The 26187-nt window shown below is 43.2% G+C and overlaps 1 protein-coding gene across 1 annotated transcript in view; it reads right to left on the bottom strand.

Moving 5' to 3' along the window:
* Positions 1 to 10696: 10696 nt before the first annotated feature.
* Positions 10697 to 26187, bottom strand: part of FARS2 (phenylalanyl-tRNA synthetase 2, mitochondrial) — a 194996-nt gene continuing 179505 nt past the window's right edge. Inside the window, exon 6 of the mRNA XM_082014600.1 lies at positions 10697 to 11634. Coding sequence (XP_081870726.1) covers positions 11496 to 11634 — 139 coding nt within the window. The 3' untranslated portion in view covers positions 10697 to 11495. The remainder of the gene's footprint in view (positions 11635 to 26187) is intronic.

The raw sequence follows: 26187 nt of genomic DNA, 5'->3' as shown, positions 1-26187 counted from the left end.
CCAAGCAGGTGGCATCCTGCCCTTTCCCTCAGGGGACTGTTCCACAGTAAAATATATCTCACTGTCAGGAAATTTTACCTCACATTCAGCCTGACTGTCACACTATTAGCCCTTGTTATATCCCTGCACGTCACGCTAAAAATTCCTTTCTCGCGCTCAGGAGCGTGGGAGGGTGTTCATACTCATCAGGGTGCTACATGTCTCACAAACCACACATTTGTTAGTCATTCCTGAGCTAAGCTCTGCATCGTTTTATATTTGAACTCATCTACCTTTACCTCCACCTCTCCTGATCAGCTTTGTCACTCTCCTCCAAACATTTTCCAGATTTGTCAGTACCTCTCTGGTTATCGAGGGCCTGGTGTTGACTGTACCAGTTATTTTGGGATTTGGGACACCAGGCGAAGCTAGATGGCAGATTCAAACCAATCCAAAGCACGCTTTCTTTTTAACACAGCTTAGTTAAACTGAGCTCCTTGCCACAGGACATGAATGACGGAAGTTTGCATGGGTACAAAGGGAAACAGAGTTAGTTAATGAAAGAAAAATAATGCATTGAGAGCTCATGCATACATGATCTTGTATTTAAGTGCCTGGACTGCCAAGTTGTGCTCATCATATTGAGACAAGAACAAAATACTATTTGATAAATTGATGAAATGCTTTCAAGTATGCTTACCAGCCTTTCACAAGAGGAAATGTGATTCAGTCACCACCACGTGAGTCTTAGCTCTTATGGCACCCTATACAGATGTGTCCGAGATAAGCTGCCCCGATGCAAGCATTGGTGGTGTGCACTGGCCTTCGTGCAGGGAAGGACCAGAGGGAAGAGAAGCACTCCGCTTTGCTGTACCGTCGTGCCTGGAGTGATGGCCCCGCAGGGGTAAGCCTTACCACTAAGCATTTTATCTCCCTCCTTATAGCAGATCCAAGGTGCCCAAGAGCTTCTGATTGGGAACATTAAATCTATCAGACCAGACATGCTAAAGCCCCAGGCAGCAACTCTGTAGCTCCTGACATAGTTTCAGTACATGCTCCAGACTGAGGTCCTTGCAGAAGACACATCCACAGAGGACCAAGGTCCTGTGAACGTGCTGCCAGTTGCCCCTTTAGCCTCACCCAACAGGTACTTCAAAAAGGAGAGAGGCTCGGGGAGGAGTGGGGAAAGTTAAAAGCCTGGTGACCCACCTCGCCTCCCAGTTGCCTTCCTTTGTTCTTTGTCTCAGTCACTGTAACACTTCTGGTTTGATTTTGCAAATTCAGGTAGAGAAAGCATCCAGTGTAATTTATTAAATGCCACTGCAATGCAGAGAAGCAGAGTAGTGAAGTGGGGCCTAATCCTGCCCAGTACTGCAAGTATCAGGTAAAACACTAAGGTCCTCTTTTCCTTTACTGCTGAGGGCACATACCACTTACAGAACAGGACTCTGGTACTGGATCAGAGGGGACTCTGGGATATCTGGATCCAGGACTTAATCTGAGGCACCAGACAAAACCCTCAGCCTCTCCAGCCTTCATTCATGCGTCTGATAAATGTGTATGATTTGATCTGCATATGAAAAATGTTAAGATTTTAAGATACTTAAAGATCCTTAAGATCTTATGGGAAAGCTCAGGTTTATTGGCATTATTAAGAAAAAGTCTCACATTTATGGTCAAATTTCCCCCTCTTTTTTAGGTCAGTCACTAAGCGAGGGGGTTTCATAAGCCTACTCTACCCCATTTACTTGGCATGCTTTTCCAGAGAGCTTTCTGGACTGGGCCCCGCACATGGTGCTCTAGCTTTACTTACAAAATAACTCAATGGCCATGTAGGAAAGGCCACTGGCATCACCATGGCCAACTGTGGGACTCATGATCTAGATGAGGATTGCACAGAGCCCTTTAACTTGAGTTTTTCCAAATCAGGAAGATGGCAAGGAGGCTCTTGGTTTGGCTCAACATCAGACTGGACTGCTTCCAGGTGGAGATGTCCATGCATGACACTTGCACCTACATCAGACAAATCGCCTCTTCCCTAGCAGCATGTAACAGTTGCTATCTGAATGCAGGGTCGACTCTCTCGTGTGGATCATCTCACATCTACTCACCACTTGGACATTTCAGTACTTTTCTTCCTGTGCATCGTGTCTCCTTTGAAACATTGGTGCTAGGAAAGGCACCACTGTGCCTGGACAACCTCTCCTCCAGCTGATCTCCTTCACAGCCCAGAGAAAGTGGTAGCAATCAACAGCCCCTGCAAGTTAAGAGCCACTTTCCCATCTGTTGCCCTGTCCTCTGCAGAGCCTTTTCCTCTTGACAGGTAACAAGGTTCCTTTCAAGGATATAACTGATACATCTCACAGTGGCTTTCCTGAAACACACTGAAACCAAAGCAGGAATTTCTCCTCCATGTCCCAACCATGTGTTGTCATCCTTGGCCTTAAAATGGATCTCCTTCCAGGTATCATGGGAAGCCCACCCAACTGTCTGGACAGAAATGTACTCATAGATACACTGGTTCCTGCATAGCTTGGCAAACCCATGCCCATTGCATAAGAGCCCTCCAGAAGTTTGTGTTGCTCTTGCAGAACAAGCTCTGAGCTGCAGGCTGCCTGGGCAAGGTGGCTGGGCTGGCAGCTGTCCCGGCTGCACAGGAGCAAGTAAAGCGGAGGGCACCCCAGGAGCTGGGTGCCTTTGAAGTGCTGACTCCCCTGGTGATATATTTCACGGTAGCCCTAAGGATGCTTAACAACTCCAACACTGTGAACAGTCAAGGAATTAAATCTGTAAAGTACCACAGAAGGTGTTAGGGAATAAGCAGAGAAGGTGCAGCCAGCAACTCCAGATGTGTGACCAAATAGAAAGGAAGCTAGAAAATTACCAAGCAATTTTCCAAACATGAATGAATGAGCCTTCAGTAGCAAAGCTGTCCTCTGTTGGAGCCTCATGGGCTGCACTGATGTGGAAATGCTACCACCACACAAGCCTTCCCTCTAGTAAAGATCAGAACTGACTTCTTAATAATTTTTAAAAGGCTAGGATTTTTTTTTTAATTAGGGCAGGACATTTAAGCTGTTCAAATTTCTTTTTTAAAGTTGGCCTTTCTATTATGTCACCTTTCTTCCTGCAAGGCAGAAAAACACCTGCATTGTCACCAGCAGCAGGTGTTGCACAGGAGCCTAAAACAGATGCCAGAGAGTCTTTGTGGCTGAAAGGAAAATGTCTCAAGTGGGAAAGAGAGTTCTCTGCCCAAAATTCGATTGCTCTTTGAAGGGGGGGTGCTCAGAAGACTGTTGGCTTTCTGACAGCAGGAGGCATCAGAAAGTATTGAATTTTTCTTGGAAGAAGGTGATTTTCTCTGTATTGGAGCAAAGCAGCAGGGGAGAAAGGTCTCTAATCACACCGAGTATGGGGAACAGCAACTCTGCTTTTGTGTCTGCAGCACAGAAGTAAAGCATATATCACCCATGAAAATCAACTTCATATGCGTGTGTGTGCAGCACACGAACAACACAACTTGGCAAGGTGCCGAAGATCTCCTCAGCAATGCTGGGCTGCCCTCCTTGTTCAAAAATAAGAGGAAATGCTACAAGACCAGGAACAACAGGAGATAATTTCATTCTTAACCAAATTAATTTTTTTCAGTTTCTAGCAAGTGGAAAGGAATGAAAAGTGATGCAGACTATATAGCACCATAACATAGCAGCTTGTAAACACACGCAGAAGGCTGCTGTTATTATTTACCAAGAACACATTTGTAATCATTTTCTGGAAGTACGTGCAGGGGACCATGCTGGGCATCAGGTTCTTAGAATATGCTGTTTCCCTGTCTGAACTTTCAGTCAGGATACACTTATTTACACTGACAACCCTCTTTACAACCCTAATATTTCTCTGTCTCATCTTCTTAAGGAAGCAAGGGTGTGCGTAATAGTGATGGGTGTCCATCCTTCCACTGTCAGCAACCTTCACTGGCTTTTGATCCCCCTGGAATAAACCAAACCATGCTGGCCTTCAAGGTGAGTGTCTCCCAAGGCATGATGCTCTGGTAAACTTTGTGAAAAGTTTAGGCCAACAGCGTCCTGGCCTGTATCAGGAATAGTGTGGCCAGCAGGAGTAGGGAAGTGATTGTGCCCCTGTACTCGGCACTGGTGAGGCCGCACCTTGAATACTGTGTTCAGTTTTGGGCCCCTCACTACAAGAAGGATGTTGAGGTGCTGGAGCGTGTCCAGAGAAGGGCAACGAAGCTGGTGAGGGGTCTGGAGCACAAGTCTTATGAGGAGCGGCTGAGGGAACTGGGGTTGTTTAGTCTGGAGAAGAGGAGGCTGAGGGGAGACCTTATCGCTCTCTACAACTACCTGAAAGGGGGTTGTGGCGATGAGGGTGTTGGTCTCTTCTCCCAAGTAACTAGTGATAGGACAAGAGGAAATGGCCTCAAGTTGCGCCAGGGGAGGTTTAGATTGGATATTAGGAAAAATTTCTTCACTGAGAGGGTGGTCAGGCATTGGAACAGGCTGCCCAGGGAGGTGGTGGAGTCGCCATCCCTGGAAGTGTTCAAAAAACATGTGGATGTGGCGCTTCGGAACATGGTTTAGGGGACATGGTGGTTCTGGATTAATGGTTGGACTTGATGATCTTAAAGGTCCTTTCCAACCTAGTGATTCTGTGATTCTGTGATTCTGTGAAAAACAGCAGCTGTGCTGAGAGGAGAGACCCAAACATTAACACATGTGCACAGGGGTCATCAATCTGGTTTGCTTGGCCAGCCAGCATGAAAGCCCTCCAAGCAAGCTTCTGGCAAGGCACCGGGCACTGCGTGGGGCACTGCGGTAGGAAGGGGTGAAGAGCTGAGGTTTGGGGTCATGGGAGAGAGAATAAATAGCACTTAGGAGATTGCAGAGGCAAGGAAGCGTTTTCAGAGGATGGCCCAAGGAGGTAGGCTTATGCATATTGTGAGCATAGGATAGAAATTTGAAGGCGATTGCGGTGATAACAGGCTCCACTAGTGTTGCTGTGAGAGGTACAACATGTGCTCAGAGCCCCCAGACAAGGGCTTCCTGATGGACACTGGGCAGACATCTCTGGAGAGCCGTTTCATGGTCTCAGATGGCCTCATCCCTCCTGAAAGCACTCACCAAGCTGCTGAACACCCAACAAAAAGAGCCTCAGACTGGGTACAAGAGGTTAGACCTTTGACTTGAGTTAAACCTCTGTCAATCCCCTCATGATCTGGAAGACACAAACCAACCTACAGACCTATACTTCCATTCCCGCACCTATTTATTCAATTCCTAGACTGAGATCTGTCAGTCTAGACTGATCTCTAAAGACCCAGTGAATGACTATTAGTTTCTCTACCACCAGTGAGTAAAGGCTTGGCACAAGAATTAATAATCCCTTAATCATCAGTTATTGTTGTAACTGATGACCAAAAAGCCTGGCCATTCATGCTAATTATTTACTATGTGCCTATGCAAAGGCAGGCAGCCAAACTCACATCCATGCCTGCCGGTAGCATGGTGGGAGGGAGGGTAATTCAGCGCTTTGAGCCCAGGACATCAGAAGACAACTCCTCCCGCCTTGCTGCCCAGCTACCCTGTGATCTCTCGCTAAACCTGCTCCCCTCTCCCAAAATGACACCAGTGTCACCACGGTCATCTAGTGCCGGGTTACCGGTCAGGGTCTAATAATGTTTTAATCCTGACCCTTGGTCTCAGCGTGCCACACATCTGTCGGTGGAGATGGTAATAACCATTCACAAGCACACAGTGATGGTACTGAAAAATGGCTGCACAGGCACCACATCACGAGATGCATCTAATTGATGCTTAGCTGCAGCAAATACCAGCAGAGAGCCTCTGGCTGTATCATACTGTGATACAAGTGAGGCTGCAGACACTAAAATAAAAAGAGAACAATCTACTGCCCATTTAAGTGGCAGCTGCTCTGGGTGACTGCGGTGCTGCCCAGCAAATTACTGAGCAGGCAGAGGCACAATTCCCTGGACCGCGTGTTAATCACCTGCATCCAGAGGGTGAGGACAGAGAGACCCTGCAGTAATGTGGTGTGGGAGCACAGGCTTTCAGCTGTGGTATAATACATCTCGCTGCCTACAAGCCTGACACCGATTCTTCACCAAAGTGATACCAAACTTGAATAGCAAGACGTGTAAGAGAAGGTAAGCAAAACTGAAATGAGAAAGCTAGGTCATGGCAGAAGTGGTTTTAGGCACAGTTTTCCAAGTGTAAAAGGCAGACTAAAACAGACTCCACTTAGTTAACAGTGGGCATAAATAGAACAGAGGCCATCTGACAAAAGCACAAAAGCATGCAAACTGCCAAACAGGCAAGTGCATCAGATGTTAATGATGATCAAACCTTATACAACAGATTCTGGAGAAGTCAGTGCCTTCACCCAGCATATGCCCACACTCTGTGCTGAACTGCAATAGTCTCCTCCGGGATAGTCAGCTTAAAAGTCAGATGTAATTGCAGTAATGTCTAAAAGCAGGTAGTAAGTGCCAATGGCTGCTTTCTTGTGCTCCCTACACATTTGTTCAAGGTCCTCAAGATTGCTTTAGTTCTGCTGGCCCTTCAGAGACAATGCTCATATATCTTAAAATTTGATCGGGATGTGTGTAATTAGTCAATATGGCCTGTTCTGCACAGAAAGCAAATCTGTTTTACAGAAACAGTCCTCTCTCAGCAAAGACGCACACCAGAAAATATCTGAAGAGAGCCCTGAGCTTTAAAAATACAGCTACTTATTTCAGAGCTGCAGTACGAACCCATTTTCTCTCCCAGATGGTAACAATTCTGATTGAGATAGTTCAGCTATGTCAACTAGCAGGCCTCAAATATGCAGCATAACCATTTTATATGCTCACACTGCATTTGAAATTTGACAGAACTTCCTTGTGCATAAAATTAGTTCTGTGTGTATCTGGGGTGGTGGTGGCAAGACACACAGTGCTTTCTGACCTTGGCTTAACTAACGAGCACCAGCCAACCTTCAGTCAACCCACACTGAAGACAAGGTTCTTTAGTTTTACCCAGTATGAACTCAATAACATGGACATAATTCTGCTTTTTGGGGCAAGACTCCCCATGTTTACTTCAATGGACCACCAAAGAGTCCTATCTTGGCCGTGAGTCTTACCTGGGACAGCTGCTGAAATACATTAGTCACTGCAGATGAAAACTACCAAACAAACAAAAAGTCCATTTAAAAAAACAAGTTAACCCCTATATGAAAGTATTCAAGGGCTGAGACCAATTTCTCAGTACCTGAGAAACTCAGTACAGCTGCACAGAGTAAGACGACAGAAAATTCAGTGCTGAAGTATGGCCACCAACCTGCAGAAGGGACAGAAGTAACACTCTCAATGGAAGGCAAACGACCACCACCAGTCATTTACTAATCTAGTTTGGATTCTCAGTACAAAACTGCTTTCAGATTTGTGCAATTGTTTGATCATGCCTGGCAATACTATGGCAGAGGTCACTGAAGGCTCAAGGGTAAAAACACAGAGCAATTTACTGGTTATCTAGCTCACAACACTTTTCCATTGCAGCGCCTTTAGTAAGAACACCAAAAGCAGGTAAGTCCCAGTGCACTGTAAATTTGCTGCCAGTTTACTGGGAAGAGCCCAAACTGGGTGTTAAAGCTAAATCTTTAGTCTTCTAGGAATCACAGCTAGCTTGAAAACCAATGGCAACTAGGAACAAAACCAGCACCCAGAACATTAAAACAGTACGTACTGTTCAGTCATAGAAATCCCCAGCTGGTTGTCCTGGGGACATGTAGCTTCTTTCGCTACAATTGATTTTTTTCTCTTTTATTAAAGCATGCTGATATAAAGCCCAGCGGCACACAAAAATAAACACAGGCAGTTGATAAAAACAAGAAGCAGGACCTTGTGCCTGTCACTATGCTAGTCTGTCAGCACGCACATCAATTACTCAAATGCTGCTCCCCTTAATATTTCCACATGGCATGGTATCACTTTGATATTTGTTATCACTTTATTAGACTTGTAGCCCATCCAAGATTGAGATGTTCATGAGACAGACTGTCAGGTAGCAGAGACTAGCAAGTGAACTTACCTTGACAGTTACGCTGTTCTTGGTCTTCAAGCTAGTTCACCTACCTTTGTGCTAAATATGCCTTACGAAAAGCCAGGTGGCAGCTGAGGTTACCCCCTTCTTTGACAGAGTTGGTCAGTGACTGTACCAAGGACCTTCCTCAGTCAAGTTTTCTGTACTCCCACCAAGGATCACTCCCCTGAGATACTGTTAGCATCATGTATCTCTGATCAGCAATAAAATCAATCATGGCTATTACACCATTAGATTCTCAGGGGCTCTCTGTTGGTATCCACAATCACAGAATCACAGAATAATTACAATTGGAAAAGACCTTTAAGATTACCAAGTCCAACTGTCAACCCAACACCACCATGCCCACTAAATCATGTCCTGAAGTGCCATGTCTACACATTTTCTGAATACTTCCAGTGATGGTGACTCCACCACCTTGCTGGGCAGCCTGTTCCAATGCTTGACTACTCTCTCAGTGAAGAAATTTTTCCTAATATTGAATCTAAACTTCCCTTGGTTCAACTTGAGGCCATTTCCTCTCGTTCTATTGCTAGGTACCAACACCCACCTCACCACAACCCCCTTTTAGGTAGCTGTAGAGAGTGATAAGGTCTCCCCTCAGCCTCCTCTTCTCCAGACTGAACAACCCCAGTTCCCTCAGCCACTCCTTGTAAGACTTGTTCTCCAGACCCCTCACCAGCTTCATTGCCCGTCTCTGGACATGCTCCAGCAACTCAATGTCCGTCTTGCAGTGAGGGGCCCAAAACTGAACACAGTATTCGAGGTGCAACCTCACCAGCCCCTCACAAGGGACTATATGGTTTGAGAGTCTACTGCTGCCTGTAGCAAATTTCCGCAGTAAAATTAAGGTCAGGTTTTGAAGGGAAAGTCATATTTTACAAAGGATAGCAGCATAAAAATGCAACTCTGATGCTTTTTGATCTGAGGTGTGCTTTGCTAGTAGTGGTGAATCTTTGCTAGAACAATAGGTCTTCAAAGTAGATTAATCCTAGAATATATATGACTAAGCTTACCTAATCTAAACATACCCAAGTATTCATATTATGCTCACAGCCAGCCCATCTGATTTTACAGGCCTTAAAATCCTTCATATAATTGAATCACGTTTGCTCCTGAAGCTGTTTTGTTTTTTTAATCTTAATGGGTCACATTTTTGCCTGAAAGTTGCTGGTATGAAAACACCTACTCCAGAAGATGATCCCATAGTGTAATGTCAACTTCAGGGAAAACTTTGCATTTCCCCCTTATCCTCTTAGGCCATGAGATTAATCTTTCAAGTTTCAAAGAATAATGTTACTTCACCAAGACCTGGCTGTTGCAGGAAGCCCCTCCTCACCAGAATGCAGAGGGTTCGCAGCCAGACACATCAAACACAACTAATGTTAGTGGCTGGAGGCTAGCCGATTCCAGAACACACAAGTTTCCTTGCAAAGCCGGACATGACATTCTGCAGCTGCAGTGACAAAGGCTCATTGTCCAATTTTCTCCTCCTTGCTTTCTCCAGATTTCTATGCCCCCCAAACTGGCTGATCAGAATGAGAGAAGAACTGAAGGACCTGGAGAGCAGAAAAGGGAAACTTCACTAATGAATAAATTAAAAGGGAAATCTTGCAACCTACTCCACCTCAGATAGACTCTTGTTTTCCAAGAGACTTAGTTCTTAGCAGGCAAGTGTTAATACTCTCTCCATAGGCAATCCCATCAATTAACATCCACATAATTTGCTTCCCCATGTGGCAGCATCCATCAGGCCCTGTCTCGGAACAATTACTGCTCAGTGCAGTTCAGGGGAGTGCTCTTGCTCTTCAGTGGTCCTCACTGAGAATCCTGAAAAAGCGAAGGATGAAGGAGACAGAGAAACATCAAATGGTCTAGGCTGTATTTATGGATCTTAGTAGATCATGGTTTAAAAATAACCAAGTAGTTTCTTCAGGTGCCTAAATGGCACCCATTCTTTTTGCCTTGTAGAAAGTCTAGCATATTGTTTTCATAATCAACTTATTTGGATAACACAACAGTGATTTCGATTAGGATTTGTTTACATAGCTAAATATGTTGAGTAATGAAACTAAAATGAGCTCTCTGCTTCTGTCACATCTGCAATAGTAACTGGCTTCTTATGGTTGAGTACAAGCCTGCTGCACAGATGTTTCTTGATAAGGTATAAATCAGTGTTAGAAGCTGTTTATTGCAGTGCTTTTACTGCTTTTTTCCCTGAAGGAAAGAATATTGCCTGCACAGCAACCAGATGTGACCTGCAAGACTGTATGAAATACCATTACAAGCAAAACCAGGTCCCATATTCCATATCAGCATCTGCAATAGCTCATCAAGCATTTGTCAGACCATTTGAAGACTTCTACAGTGCCTAGCATCTACCACTGCCAGAAGTCACTTATTATAACCTGCAATGAAAAAGCCAAGCCTCCTGTAAAGCAACCGGTGCCTGAAATAGTGGGAGATCCCATTTTAGTTTGGTTTCCTGCCTTAAAGGTCAAATTTCTGAGCAGACATTGCTGCTAGAATGTAAAATACGGTGAGAGATCAAGGCAGCTGTATTTCAGGGCATTGTAGGGAAGAGTTTCTTTTCTGCCATCCTGCCCTATGTGGTATCAATCTGTTGATGGTGACAGGGGAACTGACTTACCTTGCACTGGTGCCTATGTGAGGAGAACTGAGACAAGGGACGTCCTCACCCGGGAAAGACAGCACAGCTCAGAGCGCCTCGCTAAGCGGCTCTGCTCAGCCATGTGGGACAGGGCATCCAACAGGAAAGACTCACCAAAGACCCAGCATTTGAAGACAGCCCAGCCTGGCCCCAGAGCCACACTGGTTCCTTCTCTGCAGCAGATGAAAGCAATACCCATGGGCTCTGAAGGCAAGAGAGCCAAACTTCGCATGACGTACTTCTTGGAAGGTTTCTTGAAGCAAAACCTACCACTTCTTATTTAAAAAAGAGGCAGGGATGGAAGGGTAAAATAATTTTTCTTCCCTGAGCTAATCTGTGTCTCTGATTTGCTTCACTCGTTACATGGACAGAAGATCCTGTCAACACAGAAATAATGCCAAGTATTTACAGTTTAATGGAACCCAGGGACCAATTAACAACACAGAAAACCACCAGCCAGTGTATTTCTTACCGTAACAGGAGGGAAATCTTACATTACTGCTGTTCCCCCATTTCTTAAAATAAAGCGCCAGCGCTTTGTCAATGATTTCTCAGTAGTAATGTTTATTATCTGGTAGTTTTACCATTGCCCATTTATCAATTGTTTTCCACGTGCTAGAGGCAGACACAAAACCCTTGTCTTTACTTGTACCCCTCCATCCCCAAAAAACAAAAAGGAAAAAAAAGGAAAAAGCTACTGTCATTAGGACTTTGGACCAGCAATTCTAGAACCTGCCTTCAACCCCAAGTTCTCGAACTACTGATTCTTCAATAGCTTGATGGATGCGATGCACCTCGTCTTGCGTTAAAGTCCTCTCTGGGTGGCGGTAAGTAATGCGGTAGCAATGGCTAACCTTCTTTGTCCTACAAAATATAAACCAAAAGAGGGCTCATAAATACACGTGCCTACAAATGCAAATACATGAGGCCAAACACTTAGCCTCTGGACCATTTTTTATTTGCGGTCTAATTTTGTTCCTGTTGCTTGAAAATCACCTTAATGCTAAAATACACACTCTGCAGAGGTGGGACTGAGCTGAATTTTAATTCTGGGAGAGGACTTTGCTGAAGTCCACCTTACACCTCCACGTGTATTGTGGTGTGGTAGCTTCTTACCAGAGCAAACAAACCCAGGAGGAGAGCTCTGCTAACACCACTGAACTGCTGCCGACACCACAGCACTCTCATTTTGGTGCCGATGGGGCTACTGTGAGGGAGCACTGCCCACCCCCCCCCAGACCAGCGGGGCTGGCGGTGATGGGCATAAGGAAAACTCCGCGCAGCCCTTCTACGCTGGAGAGCGATGTCGCTAGCTAACGCGGGGCGTCTCACAAGCCTCGCCATCCAGGCTCCAGCCCGGGGGAGGAGACAGAACGCAGCTGCAAAACAGAGTATGACATTTATTATTCAATTCAAGCGACTTCTTTGCCTTCGCTGGAGATAAGAAACAAGGACAGAATGCATCTGAAGTCTCCGTTTGTGGGAGAAGGCCCGAGACACAGGATGAGGGTGGCCGTCACTCCCACAGCAGAGCACCAAACGGCGGTGCCCGCGCCTGCAGCCGAGGCGCAGGGGCAACCCAGCAAACTCGGGAAGAAACGGGGCGAGAGATGACAGCAGGAAGACATCGCAAAATTTCTCACCCCTTGCTGCGAAAAGGAAAAGGGAACAGGGAAAAGGAATAGGGAAGAGGGAATGATGGGGAAGAAAGTAAGTATTTAAGAGTTGCTGAGTCAGGCAAAGACAAGTTAATGCAAAACCAGGAGCAAACCAGTATGTTAACAAGAGAGCAAAAAATCTTCTGGCTCTCCATCAAAAGCAGGGTGGAGTACATAGCTCTTGCAAGGGCATCTCTACAATTGCAGTGTTTGTATTACTGAACTTAAATGGCAGCTGTGGCATCCTTTTTATTTTCAGTTTCAAATGGAGCCCAGACAGCTTCTTCTTTCAAAGGTAAACACTCACTTCAGTGAAAGAAAGAAAATCTGAGGGGAAAAATAACAGGAAAGCAGAGATCAAGTACTAGACAGAAGGATCTCCCAGACTGGCAGAACTCTGCATTTAATGGCACACAAAGGCATTCAGCAAGCTTCAGGTCATTTCTCTCCTGAAAATTGTTTCATGTTAGAAACCATGGTTATTATGACTATTTGATTAAAACTAAGGTTATATGTGCTCATACACAAAGATAACTCTCCAGATGATACTCATTTCAACCTCATATCCTACTAGAAACAGCCAAAGGTAGTTTTTATCTCAGAATAGCTATTGGATACCAACTTCGTCCCATCCAACATGGGTGGGAAGCCTGCCCTGCTCCCAGTGTCAGTTTACAACAAAAAGGTTATTTCAAATTAAAGCATTCCTCCTTCTTTGTGTGCTCAGAAGATAAAGCAAGTTAAACCTGACTAGCATAGGAAAGGGCAAGCTGCATTTCATAAAGTGTTAAGCTGACTGCAGTTAACTGCCAAAAAGCAGTCCAGAGCTTTCCCCAGGTGCAGGTTAAATGTTGTAGAAAAGTGATCTTGGAGAAAAGCGGGGGAAGTGTAACTGCAGAGAAGGTGTTGCTCTGCTCCACCTCTGCAAAGCAGTCAAGAGGACAGACCTGGGAGAAGCAAGTAAATGGAATAACAAGGGTTTGTCCAGATGCTACAGTGTAAGAGAGAAATTTGAGTAAGAGAGGGGGATAATGAATTTGGGCTCAACAGAAACAATTTTCAAAACCAGGCTGGCAAATACTGTTACAGTTGGTAGTATTTCAGCTTTTAACGGTGGTACAGCAACCCACCTGAACAAAAACATTTGCAAATTGCTTTGGCTGAAAATCTATTTAGAAGATGTGCAGCCACAGCCCTGATCCTGAAGTCTCGTATGTACTGGCAATATATCCCATGATGGAAAACTCATTGCCACCATTTAATGTGATGTAAACACAATTTCGCTTAACGTATTTAAGCTGTGGTAGGGTAGCTACAGCACTGTTCCTTCACTGGTCATGGTTAACTGAAGGTAACAATTTCTCTTGACCCACACGTTTAGGTATTCCCCTCCCTCCGCTCTAGTGAGCGGTTCATTCATGAGGTAAATTAAACAGGTCAGAATGGGATGCAATAGTTTCTTGTGGGTGTTGTGGAAAACTAGCATCTTTAGGAGGCATTTAAATTAGGAAAGGGTAGAGGTCTTACAGAGCAGCACTGGACTAGAGTTCTGTTAGCTGCAGCTAAAGTTAAGCATTGGTGCAGGAGAAACAAATGAGGGATTGCATTAACTATAATTAATCTAATTTTAATTATAGCCAAAAATTGATGTAACTACTAATATATATGGCTGGCCACACATCACTCACGTGGTTGTTATGTTACATTTTTCTCCTACCTTTTAGTTAGCATTATTTGCACCTTTGTTACTAATTAGAACGGAGGAGTGTAATGGTTCAATGCTATTTCAATGAAAGACACACTGCAAGTTTCAAAACCTTAAGCACTGTTTTCAGAGCAGGATTAGCTCCATCAAGGGAGATGAGGAGGAGTACTTCTTGGCTCTCCTCAATCCCAATACCTACACCCCTCCAAAAAAATACTGAGACAATATGATTAATCAATGCCATCAGCTGCAACTGGGAACAATTATTGTCAGCAAATAATACATGTTTGCTGATTCCCTTTCTTGCTTTCCTTTTCTTCTGCGGAGTCACAGAGTGTTTACCTACCCTAAAGATGGCTCTGCTAATGCATAATGAACTCTCTCCTGCACGTCATGCTGCAGCCTGACGATACAGAAGCAGTAGCTCTCCATCCTGAGCCACAGAAAATTTGAGGCCAAAACCTAGAACAGCAGCTTCACCAAGTAAAAAAAAAAAAAAAAAAAAAAAGCAGAAGCTTAACAGCGAGCGCAGTGGGCTTTATTTACCTAAACTGCACCACCAGACAAGTCCATGTGGTTTGCAGTCACATGGACTCCTCTCCCATTAGGCTTCAGCTGATCTTAGTGTCACAAGTCTCCTCTGCACCAGCCTGCGGCTTTCGGGTAATGAAACGCAGTGAACACAGTGAAGCACTGCTCAAAGGGAAAAGGAAAATAGGGATTTATTCTGACACCACAGGAGGAAACAAGAACACAGTCCATGAACAAACACTGGAGTAAAACAATGCCTAATGCTCTTTCTTATGTTTTTTGGAGGAAACAGCTTTGCTTCGTGATTCTCAGGAACTGGCACACAGCCACCTCCATGTGCTAGGGAGCTGCTCGCTGCCCGGTCAGGTTCACTGCGTGGGGCCACCCTGAAGGTCAGTGTATATGTTTCAATATTTCAGCCTCATATCTGAGCACAGCAAGAAATTAAGGGGCCTTAGTCTGCCACTAGTCTAATAAAACAAACATGAAAGCAACCTGACACTGGCACCAGGGCTAGAATAAAAGGGTTATGTTAGGCAATAAAAATTAGTACCTGTGTGTTAGCTTTCCCTGCATGGAAGTCCACTGAAGGGTGTTTTAAACACAACTTGAGGAGAAAGCTGATCCCAGAAGCTACGAACAGCAAAACATATACTGAGGAACCTGTCTCAGTGGTTAAACTAAGACACAGGGTCATTTGGTAACCAAAATGTTGCCTAAAGAATAAATGCCTGATATTGGCATTTATCTCATCCACATGCAATACTGTAACAAGAATGAAAATTTCTCCACCCTGTACCTGAAGAGCTAGATAAAAGGGCAGCATTGAGTTGGGGACCCCCCCCCCCCCCATTTAAACTGTGTTCTACTTTCCATCTGTCTTGAATAAAGCACAGAAGTACAGAGACTTCTGTAGGAAGGTTACCCCTGCTTTTATGTGGTGAGGACAACACAGAATCAAACATTTTTCTAGAAAGCTGGATTTACTTTGAGGAACAGAAAAGTAGAGACTACAATCTGCCATGGCATCAAGGAGCGAAAAAGAGTACCACCTCTTTTGCACTCTGAGCAAGTGCACTAAGCAGAACTACTCACCACCATATCTATATTGCACCTTTTCCTGCAGAGTATTATTTAAAATGAAAGATCTACACACATGGTAATGCAAGTATTTGAGATTATTTTCTCTCTGTTAAGTGAGTCATGTTTAATGAGGTTCTTTGAGGTTCTCCAAATTCCTGCCATAGCAGTTTGTATCCTATATCCCCCCCTAAAGTTTCATCATGTAATTACCTTACATAAACGTTCACACAGTATTCAATGACCACTACACACTTCGCAGAGATCATGTCATGCTCTGAGTGTGCATGGAATGACCTCAGGGAAGAGAAAGGCTTATTTTGCTTGCAACAGTGTCCTGGAAAGGATGGTGATGGGAAGAAGTGAAAATACTGTCTCATGTTACTAGCATCATAGTTGCCAAAGCCATGCGGAGGGCACAGCTTTGGTTTTGCCTTGTGGCCCCAACAGTTCCAGAATGCATTTTTCGCGTTGTAAGTGGAAATGGGGAGGAATATTAAACTGCGAGAAGAAGCGGAAGATGATGCAATTACCTTTTCCTTTTTGTTTCATGCTTTCAAACCACATCCACCACTACGATAGTAGGCACAACTGCTAACTGTCATATTATGAATTTTAAATTGACAAATAGCACTCTTTCAGGAACCACATCATGGAAAATGGTAAAAGGCTTGTGCTATATACCTTACTGTCAATGGCAAAAAATCCAATTACCATGGTGATATGCATGTAGAATATAGCAGTACTTCTCTGAACAAAGGTCTTTCCCAAAGATGCATTCTCACCAGTCCTTTCAAATGCTAATACTCCATTTCTCTGGAAGAGCTTATTGTATACAAGAGCATATTTTAAAAAATGGACATGTTTTTCTTTAAGGTGACTTTGATGCTAGTGAAAGGCACTGGATCACCTCCAGAAGAAAGAATTGTTTTAAACCCACAGAAAGCAGGGAATGGTCATTTCTGTTGCACATCTTTTCCAGCTGACACCTGGCAGAAGGATGGTTCAGCTTCAACAATAGTTCAGGTCAACATAACCATGTAGAAACTGTCAACATTATTCGACCACTGTGGATTTTTTTGGTGGTCACTTTAAAAGAGATACATGTTCACTGACAGATGGTTGGACCAAAATATTGTTCTTCCGTTTCACAAAACGGAGACAGTAATGGACTTTTTGCTCTTTTCTAATTGGAGTTGGTGAAATTTGTATCTGAATACCAAACCCTGAACTTGCTTGGCCTTTTCATTCTTTCTTTCTTTAATATTAATTCCATTTTAAGCTTTTCTCTTCATGTAGAAAAAAAGTCAAATTTCTGTTAATAGCCAGCTTATCGAGAGAGATAAAGAGCATGGTATGGGCTGCAGTGGCAAAGGACATAAATAACACCTGCTAGTTAAGGTGATGAAAGGTGAGTGAAAAATGAAAGCACTCAGAAACTTTTCAGCTTCTCAGTCACTGAGAGACTGTTAAATAGCCATAAATAGGATCCAAAACATTGTCAAGTATCTGAAAACATTGGACCGGTTAGAAAGTTTTGGTCATGATTTTCCTTTTCTACCCGAATCTATCACCTAATTTCTTTTCATGCAGGAAAAGATACAAACAGATATATACTGAAAAAAGTAATTCATAAGCATCACCTGAAAGAGAAAGCCTGCTGGCTGTTAGATGTGCTCACTAGAAGTTTAGTGAAACGATTAAAACAATTACTTGTGCTTTCGCCCAGCACTTTGGGCCATTTCAGCAGACCATCTTGGTTTGTTGGTACATGCCAGCAAAGGGAGAACTAATATCAGTGGTGCTGGGCTCTTTTCTGTCAGCTCCCAAGCAGAAGAACTCTTGTAAACAGAGCTACACAAGAAACAGAGAGAGATTTCCCTGTGTGCGCCTCTATAGTCACCTCAGTAACCAGCCCACGATACAGTCAACTCATCTCAGATCCAAGCACTACCCATTAAAAAGCTCTTAAGCCTCACAGCAGCAAAAGTAATGGAATCCATTACATGCAAGGGACGATGAAATATCACTATGGTGAGGAATAAGGAGAAAAATATAATTCTCCATTATACCAAAAGAAAATCCGAATTCCCCACAGGATCATAAGCTAACTGTGACACCAACTTCTACTGCCACAGAAGGCCAGAAAAAAACCTGCAAAGCCTTGGCATTTGGGATTGTGTTTTTTTGTTTTTGTTTTAATATGACTCACTGATTCCTTGAAGAAAGAATGATCAACGGTTGTAAAGCAGGTATAAAACCAGTTCTCAAGGGGATAGATTCCAGCATCAGTGCTGACTGCTTGTCCTCCAATCTCCCTCCCTTCGGGAAAATCATCTATCAAGCACAGGCAACAGAATTCCCATCGTATCTGACCTACACCAACACTGAGGAATCCACTCCACATGGATTTAAACTTGGATGAGACTGAGAGTTGTCACTCTTGTAAGATGAACTTTGTGCTCCCAGTTCACACTGGGCCTCCACAATTTTTTGGGCCTCACCACTCCATCTAGTGAGTCGGTTCAAAATCCTGCTTTAAATTCAGGAAGATTCGAGAGTGGGCTAGAAGCTGAGTATCTTCAAGACTTGCCTTGCTGTCAGCTTCGTAACCCTGGAGCACTCATCATGCCAGACAGATGCAACGTTAGGCACTTTTAATAGAATGAGTCTCTCAACTTACTGAGACTGAGGCTTTCAGGAATAAAAGCAAGCTGTGCAGTGGGCATGCACACAAAGATCAGAATGTGTGCAAGCCTGTGAGCCTCAGAACAGGGTATGAAAACCTACTTTTTCTTCAGGATTTATCACTATGACAGATACAAGGACTGCACAGGTGGAATGAAGATAGGAGAAAGCAAACTTTCCAATACAAATGCACAGATACAAAATCCAGTAAAATACTTCCTACCCATTGCAGTGGTAAATAAGAGAAAGTTATTTGGTAAAATATTTGAGACACTTTATTTTATGTACTAAACATAGGAAAGTAATTGGATGCTTAAAGAGGGAAAAAGCAATAGTCTCAGCATCAGACAGGACAGAATACCTGTTCTGTGTACAACACAGAGTTTTATTTAGCTTCACTTTCCCTAGGTTTGACTGAAAGTGTTCAGTGTCAAATGCTTTTCAATATCTAATCACGTTTTCACCAAAAGAAAAAGCAAGGGGTAATACTGTTTATTATTTGTTGTTTAAAAAATGACCACTAGAGGCTTAAACATTCACCAACCCTGCAAACAAAAGAACAAAGTTAACTCCATTTGGACATTGTGCGTCATGGGAACTGCCATCTAAGCTCCCTGACTTTCTCCTTGCCTGTGTAGTTCAGAACCCATGGCAGGACTACATTTCCCACGAGAGGCCAAGGCCAAAAATTCCTATGATGGATCATCTCCCCGCTCTGGAAGAGAAAGTTGGCTGACATAGCTGATGAGAGATCAGAGAACACTGAGGAGAACAGAAGCGATACCTGGAAGCCCCAGCAGTGCTGGCAGCTGAAGTGTTTTGGCTGTTAGCCAGAAAATTCTCACAGAAGAATTTACATTTTCAGTGAGTAAAACCACAACAAATCAACATATTTTCCATCATTGCTGGCTCTCCCACTTCTCCCGTTTCTTTTGACCTCCTAAATCCCTTGTAATTTAATGGGAGAATGAGGCAGCTCTGGCAGCAACAGGCCTGTGGGCCTGGCAGAACTTCATGACTTAGATACCTCATTCACAATCCTTTGTGCCCTTCGAGGGCAACTGGCTGGTACTGGAGCAGGTCAGGGACACAACCTGTTTGCAAAGAGTCGCTCTGGAAGTCGCACTGTGTTTGCAGAGTTGTTGGGCTCCTTGTGTGAATACATTATATTTACCTCCCTCTGAGCCACAGCGTGCAAGTAAGAGGATGGAAGAGGCTCTGGTCCTACTTCTGTCAAACAGCAATATTAATGATTCCATCACTGGTCACTGAGCCAGTATCACACGAAAGTTTCCAGCGATTGGCAACTGAAATGCAATCTGGAAGCATTGAAGAATGACAACCTATCTCAATAATTCGAACAAATCCAACACAAGAGGTGAATTTGGACTCTTTCAAATGCTATCTAAAATATTTATCGTAAAAATGTTAAGTGTGATACCTTTTCAGTTCTTCTGAGTGAAAGATCAAAGAGGAGAAGTATAAATATTTAGCAGTTTTTCCCCCAACTAGATGTTAATACTAAAGGCTACAAAAAGTATTACTAAAAATAACATTGCTGTCAAATTAAAACATATTTCATAATCGAGTAAAAAAGGAATTTATATAAGAATTTAAAACAATTCGTTCTCCTAAGAAATTAAGATGGATGGGAGTGACAGCCAGTTCAGAAGTATCCCCACTGAACACCAACAGAAATCAGGGTCTACAAAGTTAGGTGGCAGACAAGTGCATAGGAAGGACTGGATGCTGTTTCAGGTATTTGCATAGATTTCATCCTTGAGATTAGTGGTTTTATCCTCACCACACCCAGGAGCTTGGTGTTTAAGTTTCTTTTACACTTGCTGAGAGTTGAGGTAAAAGGGACATGGCTCTGGACTCAAATCAAGAACCTAAGTGTTTATTCCAGGGTCACACAATGAATCAATGACAGAAGGGGCACTTGGATAAGTGCAGACACAGACTTTTGAGTTACCCTTCTTTGAAGTTACTCTTCCCATGTACACAAAGTCACCCTTCTTTTCTGCAAATTGTACAGCAGCCCTGGAAACAAAACAAGCTATGGCAGGAAGAAGCAACTCATCCCATATATGGATATATGGATAGGGCAGGGAAAAATGCAGAACCAACATCAGGATAACAAAATGTGCTGTTTGTTAAGTGACAAACTAATCCCAAATCAGGAGAAAACATGAGGGGGAGAAGAAGGAAGGAGCACGAAGAGATGAATTAACTGGAGATGAGAAGACAGGAGGGACTTCAAAATGGAGAGCAGAGGTTAAAAGAAATCATTTGCCCTTTTTGCGTAAAAGCAACAAATTAAAAGTACCTGCCTCCTGGGGCAGCCTGCAGCACTAGAAGGCAACTTAAAAACATTTCTACCTCTGTGTGTGCAAATACAGGGGGTTTCTCAATGGGACTGCTTACAGTGTCTGTTAAACCTGGTGGAAATTCTGCAGCCGCTTGTACAATTAAGTGTTGTTTACTATCTCCTTCCAGTCCATACGTTATTTTTCCTCTCAGAATTGTCAGGTTTTATGAGCCTTAATCTGGCTAACTGGATTTGTTCTGGAGACGCAGAAATTCCCCACTTTCCCTCCCTGAGGGTAGTGTGGTTCCACACAGACAGTCACAAGAAACCTGTTCTCATTGCTTTTCTGACAGTTGGTGCCTTGGGAAGACAACTCAGAAAAAGTCCTCAAAGTAAGGATAACTACTGGCCAACAGATTAAACTACTGTTAACAGACAGGAAAACTGTCTGGCTGTTAAAAGTTTTTCTTGCCGGGTTCCATTTGCACAGGTAATACATTTGGACCACGAAGACTGACAAAGAGCCCGTGTCTTGTAGATGAGGCTTGCCTGGTTATTTAGAATATAATGATGGGGAAAATGTCATAGCACCATCAAGACTAGCCAAATTATGACAACAGATACCAACCAGGTGCACCGGCCAGAACTTTTACAGCTGTCAAAATGAGCATTAGTTTGGAAAACTCTAACTGCCGTGTTTGGCATGTTGCCCCCTTAGTATTGTGGCTACTTTTTATGAAAAGACAAATGAAAAGAAAAATGTGAATGTGATAGGGCGTATGCACAGTGAACACCTCCTGCAGTAAGATGATATGAGCATCACACAATATCTTCATGTGGGCATGAAGACTAAAAATGAGATGCATCGTTCTGTAAGTACAATGAAATTATTGGTCTGCCACTCAAGAAACAAAAGAGAGACATTACACTAGGAAGATCAAAATACCATTTTTGCTAAGACTTTACTAAAAAAGGCCAAATGATCCTCTGACTAGCAGGAATTAATACCAGCAAAGAAGGGATAAGATTTCAATCCAGAATGGGGAATACACAGGGAGCAGTAGAGTAAATCAAATGTTCTCAAATTGTCCAAGAGATGAACTTTGCCCTAAGATACTTTAGGAATGAGCAGAAGAAATCTCAGAGCTGTTAACAGTTGTCTTTGAGAGTTCATGGAGGACAAGTAAGGTACCCAGTGTTTGGAAAAGGTCACACAGTGCTTATTTTTGAAAATGGAAGAAAAAAAGCTAGGAAGCCATAGGAGCTATAGACAATCTGCTTTTACTTTAAATTCCCAGAAAGACTCTGGTGCAGATAACCAAACCACTTGTAAGCATACAATGGAAATAAAAAAGCCAAAAAATAGAAAACATGGATGTATCAAGCAAATATAGTCAAAATAACCTAATTTCCCACTACAAAGGGATAACTGGCTAATAAATCAATAATCAACAAATGAAACAATAGACTGCAGGAAGTAGCAAACACCATGGGGGGCAGGTGCATGTGTAGGGGTGTGTATGTCCATATGCACGTATCTTCAGTCAGCTAAAACAGACAAGAAAAAATAGTCTAAGATCAATATGCCACAAAACATAGATCCATTGGCAGTTTGCAAGCAGTTTCAGACAAAGTTGAAAAATCTTAGGAAAATTTTTTAAAAGTTATAACAAACAGTGAAAAGAAGAAGAAAAATACTAAATCCAGTTCATGAAATCAGGTAGTACAAAACCTGCCTTCATAATGTTTCACCTTGGAGTGAGTTGCACGAAGGTAGATGAAAAAGATGGTGATGAGTATGATTACTACTAAAAGGTGATATTCCACATGGCTGGAGCAGCTGCCAATAATTTGTTGTTTCTGAAAGCAGTTATCCACAGTTCATAGCCAAATCTGAAGGATTGTTCTTCTAGAGTTCTTCATCCTGGCTCCCAGATGATGCAATATTTTAATTAATGGAACAGGTGATGCAGCGTAAGTGTTTATTAACTGGCAAATTACATTAAGCTGGGTAAAACAGTAAGTATAACTGAGGACAAGATTAGAATAATCTTGACAAACCAGAAAAGCTGAAGGATACAATTCAACCAGGGCGAGTGCAAGCCTCTGTATTTAGCCAAGAACAACTAGCTGCATTCACAGAGGCTGGGGAACAACTGGGCACATGGCAGTGCTGCACAAAGCATCTAAGGACCACACAAAATCAAGAGCTGAAGGTGAACCTGTGATGTTGTTGTGCTGCTTTAAGCTAAGCAAGCACAACTCTGGGACAAACTGCTGGGATGCAGCCGGAGTGACATCCTTCTGCCCTACTCAACACTGATACTGGCTCATCTGAAGTACCCTTTCCACACCTCAAGGAAGGTGTGAGGCAACTGGAGGCAGATCACTGGGGAGCAATGAGAACAAGCAGATGTCTAGATAACACAAATTATACGGAAAGACTGAGAGAACACAGGTTGCTCAACCTAAAGAAGAGAGAGCATGAAGACACCCTTCAAATACATAAAATGCTGCTGCACAGAGTTAGGTAATAATCTGTTCATCAACATTCACAAGCAGCAGGAGACAAAAGTGATGAGCTCATATTGCAGAAATGTTCAGCTTGAAAATTCACTTGGAAAGGCAGTGGGGTCCCCATTGCTGGAAATCTTTAAGGACTGGTTATACAAGTGTCTGTCAGGAATGCTATAAGTAGAGCTGATCCTGTTTTGGAGTAGGAGGATGAACTAGGTGGCAGTATCTTCAACTCTTTTAGCATAAAATAATGTAACCGTCTTTAAAATGCAGAAAGTTACTCAAGTAGAAAAGATAGCTCCTTGTAGCTCCAACCGAATACACACCGTGTATTTGTTTATCCCACTGCATTAAAAGGAGATAGGGGAAAAAACCCGGTCAGGAAGCCAAGGAGGTAGGAAATACAAATCATTTCCTCTTTATCTGGCAAAAGAGCTCCATGTTACCAACACTAGATTCCCAGAAAATAAAGCAAACAGGGAAAAATTTTTGAAGGGGAACAGCTGAGACCAACAGGCTCAGAGGGGAAAGGAATGTCCTGAAAATGGTGTAACCTCTTTAGGCCAGTAACCCTTTCATTAGCGTTATAGGCCAACATTGAAATACAGCAGATAGGAAAGCAAAGTGCTGCTGAGTTACCTTTCACTGCCTAAAGCCAATTAAAAAAAAAAAACTAAAACCCCAGAAAAGTCCACTCTGTGAGACAGCATCCCAAGGGGAGAATGTCACTCAGCTGCTTGTCCCCTTTGCTTCAGGGCTGAGAGATGCCTTAGGAAAGCTCTAAGGATCAGCCGCAGAAGATATCCTGCATATCCTTGATAAGCGGAACTGCATCTTTCTCTTTTACATTTTTCTAAGTTTATATCAAGAGGTTAACCCTTTGCTTTCAGCTTTCCAAGTTCACATTCAAGCCCAAGCAATCTTAAAATGACAAAATCTTTCTTCTAACAAAACAATGTTGCAAACAAGCCTATTGGAAACCTGCACCCAAGACAATTTGGGTAAGTCCAGGGACTAGGAGACATCTGAGACACTAATCCTTGAATGAAGGCTGGTTGGCCCTGAGGAGGCCTTTTGACATAGAAGCCAATTAACTTTATGCCCTGTTGCAGGTAGAGAAACTGAAAAATACAGAGGAAATGACATGTCCAAGGACATACTGCAGATCAGCTAATCTCATATTAGAAACACATAGAAATGTAGCAGAAATCTCATTTTACGGAGCCTCAATATAATGCTCTGAATAACCAGCCATGTTTCCCTTGTATTCGTACATGTTATCCTGGCCTCCCCATTCTCACTCGCTGTTCTGTATTCATTTATTGTACCTCCTCCTCATGTATACAACAGCTGTGAAGAAGGAGCTGCCTTTCATTTTATCTACCTACATTGCCTTTTGCAGCAGAGAATGAGAGGCCATGACTCTGCTATAAATATAACCCCATGGGAATATATGTATATAAGTGTATTTATACATTCGTAGTCATTGCTGCAAAGGCTAGTTTTTTATTAACCTTTGCAAGTTTGCTTGGACTGGTAAGATCACTGTTTTTGGGGTAATCTTGATGTTTACTAAATCTTTTTCAGGGATTAAATGTTGATCTCATGAAGGTTCCATTGCATATGTGTTCTTTTGTTCTTACATGACATATGACGTTGCCAAGGAACAAATAAACTATTTATGACTTACGCCTGCACAGTAATGAAGAATGGCTTAATGGGGGCACATACTACTTTGAAAGTACTGCAGTCTGTTGTTCCCTAAACTGGAGACTCTCTTAAGCAGGTTAAAGATGTATACTCTCCTTTCTCCTCAAAAAACCCCCATCAAATTCTTGACACAATTGTCTTAAGTCATAGCAGAATAACTCACACATGCCACAGGCTCAAGCACCACAGTCCTACATACCTGCCTTGCTTGTAGGTAATTGAGCGTAGGTTGCATACAGCTGCACCCAGGCAGCAGCTATTAATCCAGATAGTTAACTGAAATGAACTCAAGTTATCCTTACATTATTGACTTCAGAGTTACAGGAGAGGAGACTGGTATTTATTATACATAAGATACTGTAATTTGGTGCCATCACCTTAAACACCATCATCTCTGCTAGTAGATCTTCTTCATTTGAACCAGAGTAACAAAACAAGAAAGGAGATGCTGCTTCTGAGATTACAGGTAGCTACACCTGAGCAGTCACCTCATCAAGTGTCATCGGGAGGTCACACCATTAAGATCAGCAGAGTTTGTTCTCTGCTTTGCCTAATTCTTGTTACACCTAGCCAGGATGGCTGGTGTTCTAACATTGTGCTTTGAAACATACACAACACCAAAGAATATGAAAATTATTAGGCACCCACCACTGAGAGGGCTGCAGCACTACTCACGCTCCCTTCTGAATCATCTGCATCCACGTGTCTCTCCCCTGCACTCACATGCACAGACTCTGCTCCCCAGCCAGGGGCACCGTCTCTCTGCAGAGATGGCTGAACTGACACAGGTGCTGGGCATGTGGATTCAGTGGGGGAATATGTCTCCTTAAAATGGAAGAGAGGACAGAGGAAACACTGTAGCCCTTAAAGAGGAAGAAGAGGGAGACTACAATATCCCAGTGACATTTTGCACTGTAGTCTCTACCAAAAGGTGAAGACAGAGACACAGTTTGGACAACCCAGTAAGACCGGATCGCTGAGCAGCATGAAGTAGATAAAGGGAGAGAGACATCTGCAGATCTCACTCTCAAACCCAGGCACTTTTCATCCACAGGATTTAATCCGTATCATGATACATGATGCTATTTTGATTTCACTTTAGCATCCATACGAGGAAAGGTTAAAGTTATCTCACCTTTCACCAGGATAAACCCACCACAGAAGCTGAAGCATCAAGTCCAAAGCATGGGTTGCATGGGACTTGGACAGTTATAGGG

The sequence above is a fragment of the Phaethon aethereus genome (genome assembly GCF_964289735.1).
Source record: "Phaethon aethereus genome assembly, chromosome: 2".
Taxonomy (NCBI): Eukaryota; Metazoa; Chordata; class Aves; order Phaethontiformes; family Phaethontidae; genus Phaethon; species Phaethon aethereus.
This window is presented reverse-complemented; position numbering and strand designations above follow the sequence as displayed.